Genomic DNA, 14919 nt, shown 5'->3' on the forward strand with positions numbered 1-14919 from the left:
GCGCTACAGCTTTTGAGGATGACTGAGGAGCTGCCAAAGGTTCTTACCGACTGGCCGCGCTCCAGACGTTTGATGCAGAACCCTGTGGATCTGTTGTTCTTGAATGACACTCTTAAACATACACTCGAACTAAAGTCTATTCGCTGCGCATGTGCTTCCATATCCTGGTACATGTTTACGGGGAAGGAAATCTAATGCGGTTTTGTGTGTGTGTATGTACTTGCATTGCCTGTCGTTGCATCTGTGGGTTACTGCATTACACTGTTGCTTACAAATTTTTGAGGGCCCGGAGATTAGAGAGCCCAATTATTGGGTGCATTTTGTATGGTCATAGAGTATACATGAGTGTTTTATTATTATTATTATTATTAATAATAAATAACTGGCTTATGCTCACCAAGGCTGCATTTATTTGATTAAAAAAAATCCAATATTCCAAGTTATGTTGGGAATTGTTATTACAATTTAAAATAACAGTGTTCTATTTTAATATATTGTTATTTCTCTGATGGCAAAGCTGTATTTTCAACAGCCATTATTCCAGTCTTTAGTGTCATGTGATCTTTCAGAAATGGTTCTAATAGGATTCATTGGTCAGACACATTTATTTATTTATCTTATATGTTGAAAATTGTTGTGCTGCTTAAAATATTTGTGGAAACCATGACGCATGTCATTATTTTATGGAAATAATCTTCAAAGGTATAGCATTTTCTTTTTATTATAAATATCTTCACTGTTACTTTTGATCAATTTTGTGAATCCTACTTAATAAATGTGTTAATTTCATTTTAATTAAGTTCATAACGCATTTACCACATTGCAGCAATCACAAGCAGCTCCATCTTTGACCTAATAACTATTAAGATTACTGCACTCTCCCCTGCCCTTTTTAAGTCACTTGGGTAGGGCTTTTACAATATACTTGATCTATTAACACACAAATAATGGGTGTCTCGGGTTTCCTGCAGAGACAATGGTAGCTTGTAGTAGAGGGTTTTTCACAGTCTGATGGGAACCTCGCAAAGGTATGCCAAACGAGAACAATCCCAGGGGAAGAAATCGTAATAGGGAAAGGTGATCAGCTCTGGCTTATTCAGCAGGGGTTTCATATTCCACAGTCCTCTCTGGCATACAGAGGAGTGGAAGAGAAATCTGTTGTACACAAGTGCAGTTGAGTCAGCATGTATCAGCATGGTGCATTTGTGTGGTAACTGCATCCTACAGCTGAGTCTGCTGGTCATAAAACAGACTTTCCAGACTCTAATGCAAGAACTGGATTCTGCACCAAAATCACAAGTGATCTTTGTTCAATGGAATGAGGCATGTTGGAGGCTGTGTTTTAAATACTGGGGTGGATGACATTTTAGAGTATCTTTTTAATATATATATATATATATATATGAACAAGATTTGAATTGATTGATCTGAATTTGAATTGATTAAATAGATGACTCTGTAACCTGGTTATTTTTAATGAATCACTCAAAAAAGACTCATGAAGTTTAACAAAAACTTCACGAAGCAAACTCACAAATCCACTTAATTGTTACAGCATTGATAATCATTAAACTATGTAATTATTAGTATCAGCACCTTGCTCACTGATATCCATCTTAGAAATGTTCTTACCTGAAAATTCTTAAAACTTCAATTGCTGTCATTGGTGTGCGGAAGTGATCACATTGACTTTTGATTACCTCTGGTATTATTAATATCTGTTGTTGTATAGTAGAGTTTTAAATATTATACATAAGCAAGTTTGGAATCACTTTAGTATAGAGACCAATTCACACTATTGACAAGTTGCGTATTAACATGCCTATTATTAACATAATATTGGCTGGTTATTAGTACTTATAAAGCACATCCTAATCCTAACACATAAATATAACAACTACCTTACTAACTATTAATAAGCAGCAAATGAGGAGTTTATTGAGGAAGTAGTCATAGTTAATTGTTTGTTAATAACAAGAATTGGACCTTAAAGTGTGATCAGAAGTTATAATGCTTCAGAACTGAAAAAATCAAAAGGAAGGGTGTGTGTGTGTGTGTAATAATTGGCAATGCTCATGACTGTGACTTAAATTACTTAGATAAAATGTTGTTTTTTGGTTTGACATTTGTAATAGATCCTGGTTTTTTGCTGATCATCCACCCCTACCATACCGTACATCAAAGATACGTAAAATTAGCCAGTTGTTTTTATAAATCATTGCACACTCTGAATATACAGTATTTATATATTTATATATATATATATATTTTTTTTTTTTACAAATCCTCAGATTCCTAATTGCTTGCATTTTTCTTAATGTGGTTCCTAGTCTTTTATCCACCCCCTTTTAAATGTTTTATGAGTTGTTTTCAAATTCACGCTTTATTTAAATTCAGGCGTGGTGGCGTTTTGATCATGGATCCTTTGCAAAGCCTTCTGTTCCCAGTCAAAAAGTTTCCCATAAAAAGAGAGAGCCTTTCTTGTCAGCCTCTGATGCTGATGAAAAATGGACTGAAGGATGGCTGTCCTCTTTGTTACTTATTTTCTCTTGTTTCCTGACAGGAAGAGAGAGCATGACCTTCTGGGTAGGTGATGGCACACAGTTTGTGGAAGCCATGGCCGGTTGGGCTGTTTTCTGCCTGTGTGGCCCATGCTAGGCTAAAGCTAATCAAACGTCAAGTACCAGACTTCCATCTGGTGCTCATCAAAGCAAAGCGTTCATCTGAACAAAAACTTCAAGTGGCAGGAACAAATTAATTAAAAAGTTGCTGGGCTTCCATACTCACTGTTTTGAAGAGCTGTTTACTTCACATTATGCACATCCACATACAAACGCACATTGAACACCCTCTTTAAAATCTTCATTCGCGCACACAGCTGTTTGTTTCCCTCGCTGCCCCACCCAGAAAGTCCATTACCTGCATTTTTGCCTAATGTTTCCCACCTGCCTGTGTTTATCTGTGATTTCTGACCCATCACCCACTCCATGTTTGGACCGACAGAGAGGATGAAAGCAGAGAAGCCCGTCAGGCCATAAAGCGGCATGTTACGAGCCCACACTAATGTTTGGGAGGTTTTCACTGTAATTACTCCTGTTTTCTCTCCATAAATGAAGAACAGAGCAAAAGAGGTGGAGGGAGAGGAAATAATGCAGGTGGTCTGAAGAGTCTTGTTTGTTTTTTCTTAAAGTTGCGATGCAGCGGAAGTAGCGTCAGATCTTTTCCTCCATGCTTTTAAGGAAATCCAAATAGAATGGATTATGGAAAAAGAAAAAAAAAACCCCGTGGGGTGGTGTGAGAACTTGGTTCTATGGTTCTATCTATCATTCTATAAATATTACAAGAAAAAATAATGAAACATGGATTAATTGTTAAAAGTAAGAGCAATAAGTTTAGAATTTCATGTTGACTAAAGGAATTATTCACCCAAATATCGAATTCTGTCATCATTTAATAACCCTCATGTAATTTCAAAACTATATGAATTACTTACATCTGTTCTTTTACATCTGAATGCAATCAATGGAGAGTGGAGCTGTCAAGCTTCAAAATAAATGCAAAAGCACTATTACAATTTTATAAAACTGAAAGTCTTTTGAAATCATACAATAACTTGACATGAGATATAAAAAAATATTTAAAAAAAGATATTATTCACTGATAATCTTCCATTTAATTAAGCTGTTAACAGCTGTGAGTCCATAAGAACTAAATCAGTCATTAATTGAATCAAATGTGAATCATATGTGAACGAATCAATCAAACTGGTTTCTTTAACCAGATCAGTGTTCACTGAAACGATCTGACTCAAAAGAATGATTCTTTTACAAACTATTACTAAGCTTGAACGAGTTCTGACAATGCAAGTGAACATTTTCATCAATTTATGAAGACTTCACTTACGAGTATGTGTGTGTTTTCAGATTTTTTCCATTCAGATTCCATGTATTGCTTCCCCGCAGCCCCTGCGGCAACTGAGAGGCAGCAAAATTACTGCTCCTACTTTTATTACCGGATAATTATTATTATTATTATCATCATCAGACGGAGGCGTTCACACACTGTTTCAGAGGAGACATGATCTTGAAAGCACTGAAAAAGAGTGTAAAGTTGTAAATGCTGATTCATGTTTTTATCCTTGTATTCCCTTCCTTTAGCTTTTATAAGGGCTGCTGAGGGGCGGCAGGTGCATGGGTATGATAATATTTGAACTGCACTGCCTCAGGTCACATGTGACCCACACACTTTCACTCTTAAAGGGTTCATTCACCCCAAAATGGGGTGAATCTTACAGGTTTTCCAAAAAAATCATTTGATATAATGGTTCATGTGCATACATTGAGAGAAAAAGAGGTATAAAAAAACAACATTGGCCCCATTTTCTCTGAATGAACAAAATATCAAATAATAATGTATCTTCTTTTATGTTCCACATTATTTATAATTCTTTTTAGTGTTTAATGTAAGTTGGCAAATTGGTCTATTAAATTTTAGACTGAAGTGAAAACAAGGCTGTGAGGGATAGAACTACAGTGTGTTCCTGGTTTGTACTCTTGTAAAAAAAGAGTTTTGCAGTTTGGAAAATTGTGAGTTTTGCAAATTATGTTAGCATGCACTCTATGCCTTTACACAACATTTACTTCTGTTGCATAATTGTAACAGATAATAATTACAAATTGCCTGGAACATACAAGTGGACGGTGCTATGAATATATATATATATATTTTTTTTTATTTTTTTATTTTTTATTATTTATGTATTTTATATAAAATAAATCTGTTTACAGGATAATAATTGCTAGAGCAATATGTAAATAAATGAGTTTGAATTTGAATTTCAGCAAAGTTTATGTGTTGATATACACTGTTAAAAGTACTGTTATTTTATTTTATTTTATTTTATTTAGTGTTCAAATACATTTAGGACCACTGTACATATCTGAACTATAAATATGTACATCTCTTTCCTTGCTTTCTCCGTCTCACACTGTATGACTGGCTCCTTTGTCTCCCTTCCTCTCGGTCCATTATTATTATTTTTCATCCTGAACGTGATGAGACAGAGGACAGTACTGCGGGTACTTATCCCTGCCAGCTGGTATGGAACTAATCAAAGCTGAAATATTTCTCATTAAAGGAGGGCCTCACTCTCCCTGTGCTGTGTGTGTTTCTGTGTATGTAAGTGTGTGTGTGTGTGTGTGTGTGTGTATCGGTCTGCAGATATGCATGACTGTATGACAGGCGGGAATAACTCTTTGACAGGTTTATTGGAGAAAGGCTGAATTACAGTAGGCTGTCTGACCCGACATATAGAGAGATCACGCAAACACAGTAGCAAAATTACTGAGCCGGTCTCACACACACATTCCAAGAGAAGGATTCATTGCATGATACAACAAGATCCGTGTCGTGACTGTGGTTTTATGACTGTGGAGAGATCGAATGTTTTTGTCACTGTGATCTTTGTGATAATCACATTCACGAGACTCATCCAGAAACCGCAGAGAGGAACTGGAGATTAGCTGAATCAGCGCGTGTCTGATTGCGGATCGCTGGAGCTCTCTGTCTCCGTTGGGCCGTGTGGCAGGATAAGAGGGTCCGTGAGAAATGATCCCACGCTCACCCTCCTCTTCATTACCCTTCATCCTCCAGTGATCACAGAGCTCTGCTGCCAGCCTGCCAGTTTACTGGCTTAAAGGATGGAGGTCTGGGGTGAGTGTGGAGTGGTTTTGGAAGGAATTCTGGGTAACGTGAGAGACAGTGATTACGTCGGTGGTACAATAGTGAGAAAATAGAACAAGAACATGAATGTAAAAACAGTTTGATTCTCGAATGCGTTTGATTACTCTAATGAAGTGATTCTTTTAATTGAATTAAAAGCATAAAGCATGACCAATCCAGGTGATTCCTAAATGAAAGACTCTTATGAGTCAGTTCTTTATAGTGAATCAGGCTTTGGCTTCATTGCACACGATGGCAGTGCTTCAGGCCTATCAGGCTGACCTGCTTCTGTGTATGCTCTGCCATTTAAGCCGGATGTATCCTGGAAGGGCTTAGATGGCAAAGAGGGAGATTTAAGAGAGGATGTTTCCCCCACAGATAGATAGCTAGCCAGCGTCTCTAGCCAGGGGGCATCTTCTCATAGCCGTTTTCGCGCATGCCCTCGATGTTAGCATAACTCGTATGCTGAACCGATGGATGCGAGAAGAAAGCGGCCTCTTCCATTCTTTTTCGACTTCTGCATTTAAATCAGGCAAGAATGGAAGGGTCACCTGGGCCAAAGGGCTATGGTCAGACAAATAACGCTCATCACCCCTTGAAAGGGAACTAGCAAGCTCTTTTCAGTAGTCTTGAAAATGCTAGTTTTGTTGAAATCCAGTTTGGAGAATCAGAGGTAGAGTTAGAGAGAGAAAATGCTGACTCTTAAGAACACTGAGTTCTGAATGAGAAAATGACTCATGAAAGAAAGAAAAAAGAGAGAAAGTGAGGGCCAAATATGGAAGTTCCTGAGTAATGTTTTCAGTCCTTTTTTTCTGGTCTCCTCAAATGAGAGAGGGGAAAGGATGGATGGAGGCTTTAGCAGAGATGGTTTCAAGGTTCTTGACAGCAGGAGTTGGAGGAAGTTTGGTCCAAGTCCAAGGTTGCTTGAACAGAATGTGCTTTTATTGTTGTTTATGTTGATTCTGAGAGTAATTTTACAAGACATGGCATTAAATGTGAGGAAGAGAACAAATTGTCACCAGATGCTGCTGAGGTCTGCAGATCATTCCACAAGTCTTTCAGCCTGTATGTCCACAATTCAAGAGGTGTTGTGTTATGAAGAGTTAAAAGTGTAAACTGGGCATCCTAATGCTGCAAATACACCATTTTTGATTCCCTGCAAAGGGTGACATCTAGGACTCTTGTGCTATAATTGCTCTGTTTGAGCAGCGTTTGTTTCTTCATCTGAAAAGATTAGGAGAAATTTAGCATTTTTGCTCATCGGTGGATCCTCTGCAGCAAGTCGAAATAGCTGATAAAATCATCACAATAATCTTATTCCTTTAATATGTTTGTGCATTATTTTATTACATTAGTGGTGACACTAATCAAATCAAATTATCACCATTAATGCCGTTAGTGGCACTCTTCATCTTTAATATCTGTTTGATGAGCCCTGCATTCTACATACTGGTATTTGACAGGGAAATATCATGGAAAACTGTTTAGTTATTAACTGTTATTTTTTGTTAATCATCACTGTTGGGAACTTTCCTGTGTAGTCTTTGCAATCTTTACAAATATTTAGATGAAAGTTGGAATGAAAAGTTCCGAATCTGAACAGGATTCAGAATGTTTACATTACTAAAATGATCATCTTTCAATGTTCAGTTGGACTTTTTTTCCGCGATTCTTTTGACAAGTTGTTTCAAAGAGACTTGTTTAACTTAAATAATTGTTTTGTTGTTTATAATCTGGATCCTGAGGTGTACAGGTGTGCCAGAGGTCTTTTCTCCCTAGAGGTGGCTTTGATTTACATCTGAGTAAAGCCAGATTAAAGTTCTGACACATTGGTTGAAAAGTAAGATGGCTGGCTTTGGTTCATGCGGTTCTTGTCTTTGCTCCACATGATTTGTTGAGGCCCACAACAGAAACATATGCCTGAGGTAAATCACAGTGGTGTGGTCCTGTCAAACCTAACACAAAACCCTGCCGTTACAATATATGAAAACAAGCTCTGGAAATGTGCCGGCCAATTATAAAGCCAAACCGGAATAACAATTCCTCTCTGGCACATAAACGCAAGACTTCAGTTGAAATACTTGAGAATATTTATTAAAAGGGTGGATATGGTGCTCCTGTATGGAGTATTGTATTTCTGTAATTATTAGCATTGAAACATGTTAGCAGTTTAATCTCTTCCTGTCTTAACGTTTGGGGATTTAGAGACTTAAACTAGAAGTTATTTCCTCCATACCGAGACCAGAATTCAATCAATAAGAGCCAAATGTGAGACAAATTGCCTTACATAGGCGTGCATGTTATGTGTCCACTATATATTATGCATTTTATTCAGTTAATGCAAAGTTCCATTGGCAGTTGTGACAAAACATTTCCATATCTTCCTTACATAAGGTGTAGATGACATTACTTTGGTATTACAGTATATTTGCTAGTTAATAGACTAGTGTTCCTTCTCACATGCATATAATAATGTACGCATGCAAAAGCTTGCACTGACACACACACACAGAGAGAGAGAGACTGAGAGAATCTGACATTCACAAACACACACTCAGCAGTAGGCATGATTAAATTGGACTCTCAGGCTGCCAATATTGAGGTCGGAATGTTAATGAGAGTTCTCCATGGGGACACATTGAGAAAGAAAAATGGAGAGAGCACAGTATGTTGTGAGCTTCGGCCTGTGGTTTCAGTATACAGCTCCTCAGAGCCATCGATAAAGAGATAATCAAGGATACTGAGGGAGGAGAGAGAGAGAGAGAGAGAGATGCATGCCCATTATTTCATGTAAGTGCTGAGTCAGAGGCTGAGTCTGTCTTTGGCTACTGCACTAATAATACACACAGACATTACTCTGCTCAACCCTGCCACACACTGGCAGACTGAAGCACTGCAGTTTGAACAGTAAACACAATGACAATCTGGGCTCCAAAGTGCTTGAGTTATTGAGCATATGTCCCCTTAATATATTAGAATAGCTCAAAGGCTCCATCTAAACTTGCAAATGTTGGAAAGTAAAGCACATGGAGATCAACTCAAATCTCTTTTCCCTGTTTTCTCCTGCAGAAAAGCTGTACAATTCGACCGGACGTGAGCTGCGAAGAGCGCTGTTCTCTCTCAAGCAAATCTTTCAGGTAAGCTTTCCCACTTAGACTTCGCTTTAGCGCAGAACACCTGCTAATGTCTTTTTGTCAGCAGCACATGTGTGTGAGTGTGTATCTGTGTTTTCATGCATGTTTCAGCTGTACGGCTATGCTGGAATTTCTCTCGCTGCACAGAAATTGCCAGATACCAAAGCTGGAGTCTTCATCATTGATTGATTTTAAAGCTGTGCTGGAAGCTACTGTTTTTCCTCCAGAGAAACCATGTCTGACCACCGCATTGTGTGTGTGTGTGTATGAGATTAAATGTCTTTCCACTAAAGTTTAAGCATTTTTAATGGCAAAAGCACCTGAAACTTTCACACCTGTCAACAAGTGTGTAATTTAAACCTGCCAGAGGCTACGCATAAACACACACAAATACTCTGGAGCAGAAACAAACATAAACATACATGCTAGCTTTGTTGAAGCATATATACTGTATACACAACTTTCCTGGTAAAGCTACTGAAATGTAGCTTGTCAGGCAACAAACTACTCATAATTCATAGTTAAACAACAGTGAAGCTAACCTTTTTACGCTAAAAACTCATTAGCTACAATACAAAATGCTAACAAAAAAATAGCTAACTACATATGAAGCTACGTATATGATTTAGAATTTAATGAGTGCTGGTACAAAATGGGTATTTTGAATGAATTAATTGTGTAATAATGTTAAATCTGAACAAAATTTGCCAATAAATGGAATTATTACATGCACACTACTGTATTTGTCTTAATAATGGAGTCACACAACTATGGGAGCCTGTTTTTCCACATCAAAATAAAACATAATAATAATAGTATTAAAGGTCATTGTAAGATACAACTATATCTTTTTTATGACTGAAGGCGAGTATCACAGATACCAATACTACTGATATCTCTGTGAGATAGCTGTTTAACATTTAATTGTAGCCATTCAACATTACAGTATAAACAGAGCACATGTTACAAGAGCACGTGTCACAAGCACAGTGTACAGAGCACGTGTTACAAGTGTAATGGCAGACAGGAAAGGAAGATTCATATTTACTGACATATGGCATGACATCTCATTTGACCACAGTTCACTGTTGTTCTACTGAAGCTCCTCATCAATTGTACCATTTCTGTGCTAATTTGACTCTTGCTTGTTGCTTGGTGCGTGTCTGAAAAGTCTACCATTTGATGTACTCATAAAGATGTTCTGCACATCTAAATAGAAACAATTTTTTCAATAAAAAAGAGAACAAAGCAGCAGCTTTGGGTGGGGTGGCAAACCCTAGCTCTGCCCCTGCGTATAAATATTTTATTTAACACCATTAAACTGGAAAAAATATATTCACATGCGTTAAAAGGTTAGTTCACCCAAAAATGATAATTGGTCCATTTTCTACTCACCCTCAAGGCAATCCTAGGTGTATATGACTTTCGTCTTTCAGATGAATCCAAGCGGAGTTATATTAAAAATATAAAAAGTTATATAAAAAATTATCCTTGCTCTTCCGAGCTTTATAATGGGATGGACGGGTGTTTTTGTTCAACAGTCCAAAAGTAGTCAAATATACCACATCCATCTATATTAAAATGTGCCTAACACAGCTCTGGGGGGTGAATAAAGACCTTTTGTAGCAAATTGATGTGTTTTTGTAAGAAAAATTTCCATATTTTATTAATTTGCTAATTTTAACAGCACTAAAATATACTTAAAATTATTTGCAGTTTCTCTGACAAAAAACAACAACAACAAAAAAAACAAAAACAAAAACCCAATCACATGACAGATCACGATTAATAAAGACTTGTATTCCCACAGTTCTTTCCACAATACTATGTTGTGTCCTGAAAGCACCTTTTTTTTGGGGGGATGGTTACTTTAGAAAATGCTTTTAATTTCATGGGAAGGGTTTAATGTAGATTGTACGTCATTTCAAGTCTGAGAGAACTTTAATCCTTTAACGCTTCTCATCGGGCATTTAATTTTCAAATTACAGCGATGTTTACAACCAGATGAGGATGTTCGAATGCACCTTTTGCATCACTCACTAGACATTTGACTATGAAAATTCGGTGAGTTTGGGTTTATTCTAAAACACTAAATTAAAAAAGTGACATACAAAGTTGCAATCTTTAGATTTTGAGTGATATAGTCACAATAATGAGAAACAAAGTAAAAAAGTGACAATGTCAAACTGTAAAATACAAAGTTGCAATTGTTAGCTATAAAGCTGCAATAGATAGATTTAAAGTCATAATTATGAGAGATGAACTTACAATTAGTGGAAACAAAGTTAAAGTTGTGAAATGAAATTTGTGAAATATACAGTCAAACTGTGAGGTAAGTGTAAGTCACAATTACAAGAAAGGCTCAAAAGGCACAATTACAAGAAAGGAAGTAAAAAATGTTTGAGACATATAATAAAGTCAGTTTGTGAGATATATAGATGCGGTTGTAGGGAATTAAAATCACAATTCTAATACAAAAACATACATATGCTGTTTAAGCTACTCCGTTTTAAAAACAGCTTCTGCTTAGTTGTAGTTTAGTTAATAGCAGTGCTACTTTTAGTTAGCCACTCCCACAACACTGACACACACACACACACACTCACACACACAGAGCCAGGACTTGGACAGAATTCCAGTTCAGCAGTTCCATTTATTGAAACCGATCTCATAATCCCCCTGCATTTTAATCTAAGATGTATGAATCACTTGAGAACATTATGTATGAGCAGTTCTCTGATTGATCACTCGACTCAGGAAGAATTGTGGTAAGAATAGCATTTTTCATGCTGTCGTGAGTTTAAGTATATTTTGCATGTGCCGTAAAGTGCATTTCTCCAGACGTGGGCATACTGTGTCATTATAGACTGGCTGTGCCAAAATAAATTCCACAAATCCAACACCCCTAATCATTTTCAGATCAGCCAATAGGGTGTGTCCCTGCGAATCCCAAAGCAGACGGAATAAGCGGGAGCCTGGTTCACATCCACACATGACACACAGGACAGAGGAAGGATGCATGCTGTAATCAGAGATTAGTGAAGTGTGCCCAGCCGTGGGCCTGTGTGCGTGTGAGTGCCATAAATCAAGCGGAGACACGTACTGCTCCTCACACCTCTTCTACAGTGTGTTTAATGGGCTCTTTACTGCAGGGAAGCAGCCGATCAGCACTTAGCAACCCAAACTTACTCAAGCCCAAACAAAAAGGGTTTCCACAGGTAGGAAGTGAAAAGGATTTAAAACTGTAAGTGCTCGGTGAGGGAGATCTGGAGGAACTCTACAGGGATGAGACCAAGACAGCTCTATAAAACAACACTCTGCAGAAAAGTGTTAAAATATCTCTGCAGCTTAGCTTTAAAATATATCATAAAGTAGGTTTTATAAAATGCAGTAATTATTCTGTAAAATAAATGTATTATATTAAATGGCTATATTTTATATGAATTGTAGATTAATGCTGTATTGGAATTGCATAAGAAATTGTATATTTCATCTCAAGTTTAAACTTAAAAAACGTTTTAATGAATTGTTTTCTTTTCTTTTCTTCTTATTCTTATTTGACCTTTCAGTTGTTCATAAAAGCACGTTGGGCTCCTTTTCAGGTTATTTTAAGACGTTCCCAGCACCTGGAGGACAGAGAGTTTGCAGAACAATGCAACATGTGTTGGTGTAGGAGGGGGAACCTTTAGGGAGCGTAGAGAAAATGCTGACAGAGCTTTTGACAGATGGGAATTCATAAGCTTCAGTATGGGCTGTGTCAGGTTGAAATCAAGCCCATTTATGAAAACACAACAGGGCCTTTCTGCAATTCACCTTGATCACCCTGAAAGTGTGTTGCAATAAAACAATATTTCTGGTGACATTATTGAGTGTGATTTTCTTGATTTTTGTTGGATGTTTGAATTTTGAGCTGCATCAGTATTTTTTCTCCACAACCTGTTTGTTGTCTGTGTAGATTATGTGTTTCTTCTGGGCATTTCGTAAATAGATTGAGTTTCTGCTGCTTGTGTTTCTCTTGCAGGATGATAAAGATCTGGTGCATGAGTTTGTGATGGCCGAAGGACTCACGTGTCTTATTAAAGTGGGAGCTGAGGCTGACCAAAACTACCAGAACTACATCCTCAGAGGTACCGCATCACCACACATGAATATATGTGATTCGTTAACTACTAAACATTTAAAACAAGCACTTTAGATGTTAAATTTTTTTTTCATTCTTCAATGATGCATTAACATATCTGCAGTGACAGTAAATTGTCAAATAAATGCAGTTTCACACTACAAAAAGAAAGGAAAACTTGAAATAAAACTTGAAATCGCATCATATGACCCCTTCAAAATGATAATTATAAATGCTTTTAACTACGTGGTTTAGAATTAGTGTTGACTGAAATGATTGTTGTGACTGTCTTTACATTATACCACTTTATAACTCTCAGCGATGTGACTACAAACCACTAACACTATACCACAGTACCGAGAACCTATACATCCAAACCACATCACAAGGAGTTAAATAACTACAACTCAATAAAAGTTAGGCACCAAACATTTTCCACCCAGCTCTATTAATTGGCAATAAAGCATCAGAATGTCTTCTTTTCCTTGGAGGGAGGGGTGTCGGGGGGGTTGTTGAAATTCGGTTTACGATCTGCAACATCCTGCCATGCCTTTTTATTGGGCGCTTAAGCATGTGGTTGCCCTGCCCTCTCGCAGTTTGCTGTAAAATATAGATGACCTCTTGGGGTGGGTTTCCAGCCCCCTTTAGACCTCCCTATTGGTTTCCAACCTCATCTCCTGGCAGGCAAAGCTCTTAGCGGCCTGTTAACATGCCTGACCTTTCACCTCACATGCATGGAGAGAATTAATTAGCTAGGGAAACCAGGAGCAACGCGATTGTTAATGGCAATTATTGGGGTCAATGAATGGGGTGCGTGTTGGTGCATTTCTGTGCTTGTTTTGTTTGCGAATGCGACATGGTTACATCTGGGCATCTGAAGCATATTTGTGTGGCATACTCGAATGTTTAAGATTGAGAGTATCAGCTTCCCTTTTTAAAAGCTTGTTTGTGCATGTGGGTGGCGGGGCGTCTGTGTGTATAAAAATGTGTACACAAATATACAAAAGCAGAACATTACATTAGAGCCGTATGACGTACTGTATTTACTGAATGCATTGTTAGGAATCTAGAGTAAGCTCCTCTGGCCTGTTATTATTTGTATTTCTCACTTTGAATAGCTATAACTTTTTTTCGCTAGAGTAAGAAAAAAATTCCCAGAATTTGAATGCATAAAGGGTCTGTGGCTAGTTGGATGTTGTGTAATTATGGGATTGATGGGATGTATGGTTACCCAGCAATTATTTAAAATTTCAGCTCCACTATGTCATTTTTATTGTAAAGACTTCACATGCAAGTCTTTTTCCGTGTGGGAAACAAATGTTCCTCAATGACCAGTAAGTTTCACCTTTTTTTACAAAGAGTGGATCTTAGTTTTTATTAACTTTATTGTTGGAAGTGATTTTTATAAGTGCAAAATGAAAATAGTTTTCTTGAATTTCTGTGGATCTGAAAAGAAAATTATAAAACTTATAACGGTTCTTAATAAGAGTAAACATTTCTTATCATTATTAATGTTAAAAACAGTCGTGCTGCTTTATATTTTTGTGGGAACCATGATACTTAGATACTTAAATCAGGATTCATAGCTCAAAATAAATTTCAAAAGAAGATAATTTATTCAGAAATATAACTAGAAATCATTTGTCATGTTGTAAATGTGCATTATTGCTGAAGAAAGCAAGCAATAGTTCTGGCAGATCATGTGAGTCAATTTTGCATCAGTTGACTCTCAGCTGATCCAAGCCTTCCTAAAGGAATACAATGTCTATTACAGCATTGCCACTTAAGGTCTATTCAGTATTATTCAGCAGCTTTATCACTTGCTTCTGAGCTAATTAACCTCCTCCATCCCCAGCTCCACCTTGTATCTCAGTAAGGACTTGGTTTTCTGATATTCCTTGTGACTCCTTTTTATCTTGAATGATGTTGTTACAATGAAGTACT

The 14919-nt window shown here is 37.2% G+C and overlaps 1 protein-coding gene across 2 annotated transcripts in view; it reads left to right on the forward strand.

The window, feature by feature from the left end:
• The window catches only part of LOC113116291 (FH1/FH2 domain-containing protein 3-like), a 153874-nt gene that overhangs the window by 81052 nt on the left and 57903 nt on the right, over positions 1 to 14919 (forward strand). For both annotated transcript variants that reach the window (XM_026284365.1, XM_026284366.1), the window contains exons 4-5: positions 8791 to 8858; positions 12877 to 12982. In XM_026284365.1, the coding sequence (XP_026140150.1) occupies positions 8791 to 8858; positions 12877 to 12982 (174 nt within the window). The remainder of the gene's footprint in view (positions 1 to 8790; positions 8859 to 12876; positions 12983 to 14919) is intronic.

This window comes from Carassius auratus, chromosome 16, assembly GCF_003368295.1.
Source record: "Carassius auratus strain Wakin chromosome 16, ASM336829v1, whole genome shotgun sequence".
NCBI lineage: Eukaryota > Metazoa > Chordata > Actinopteri > Cypriniformes > Cyprinidae > Carassius > Carassius auratus.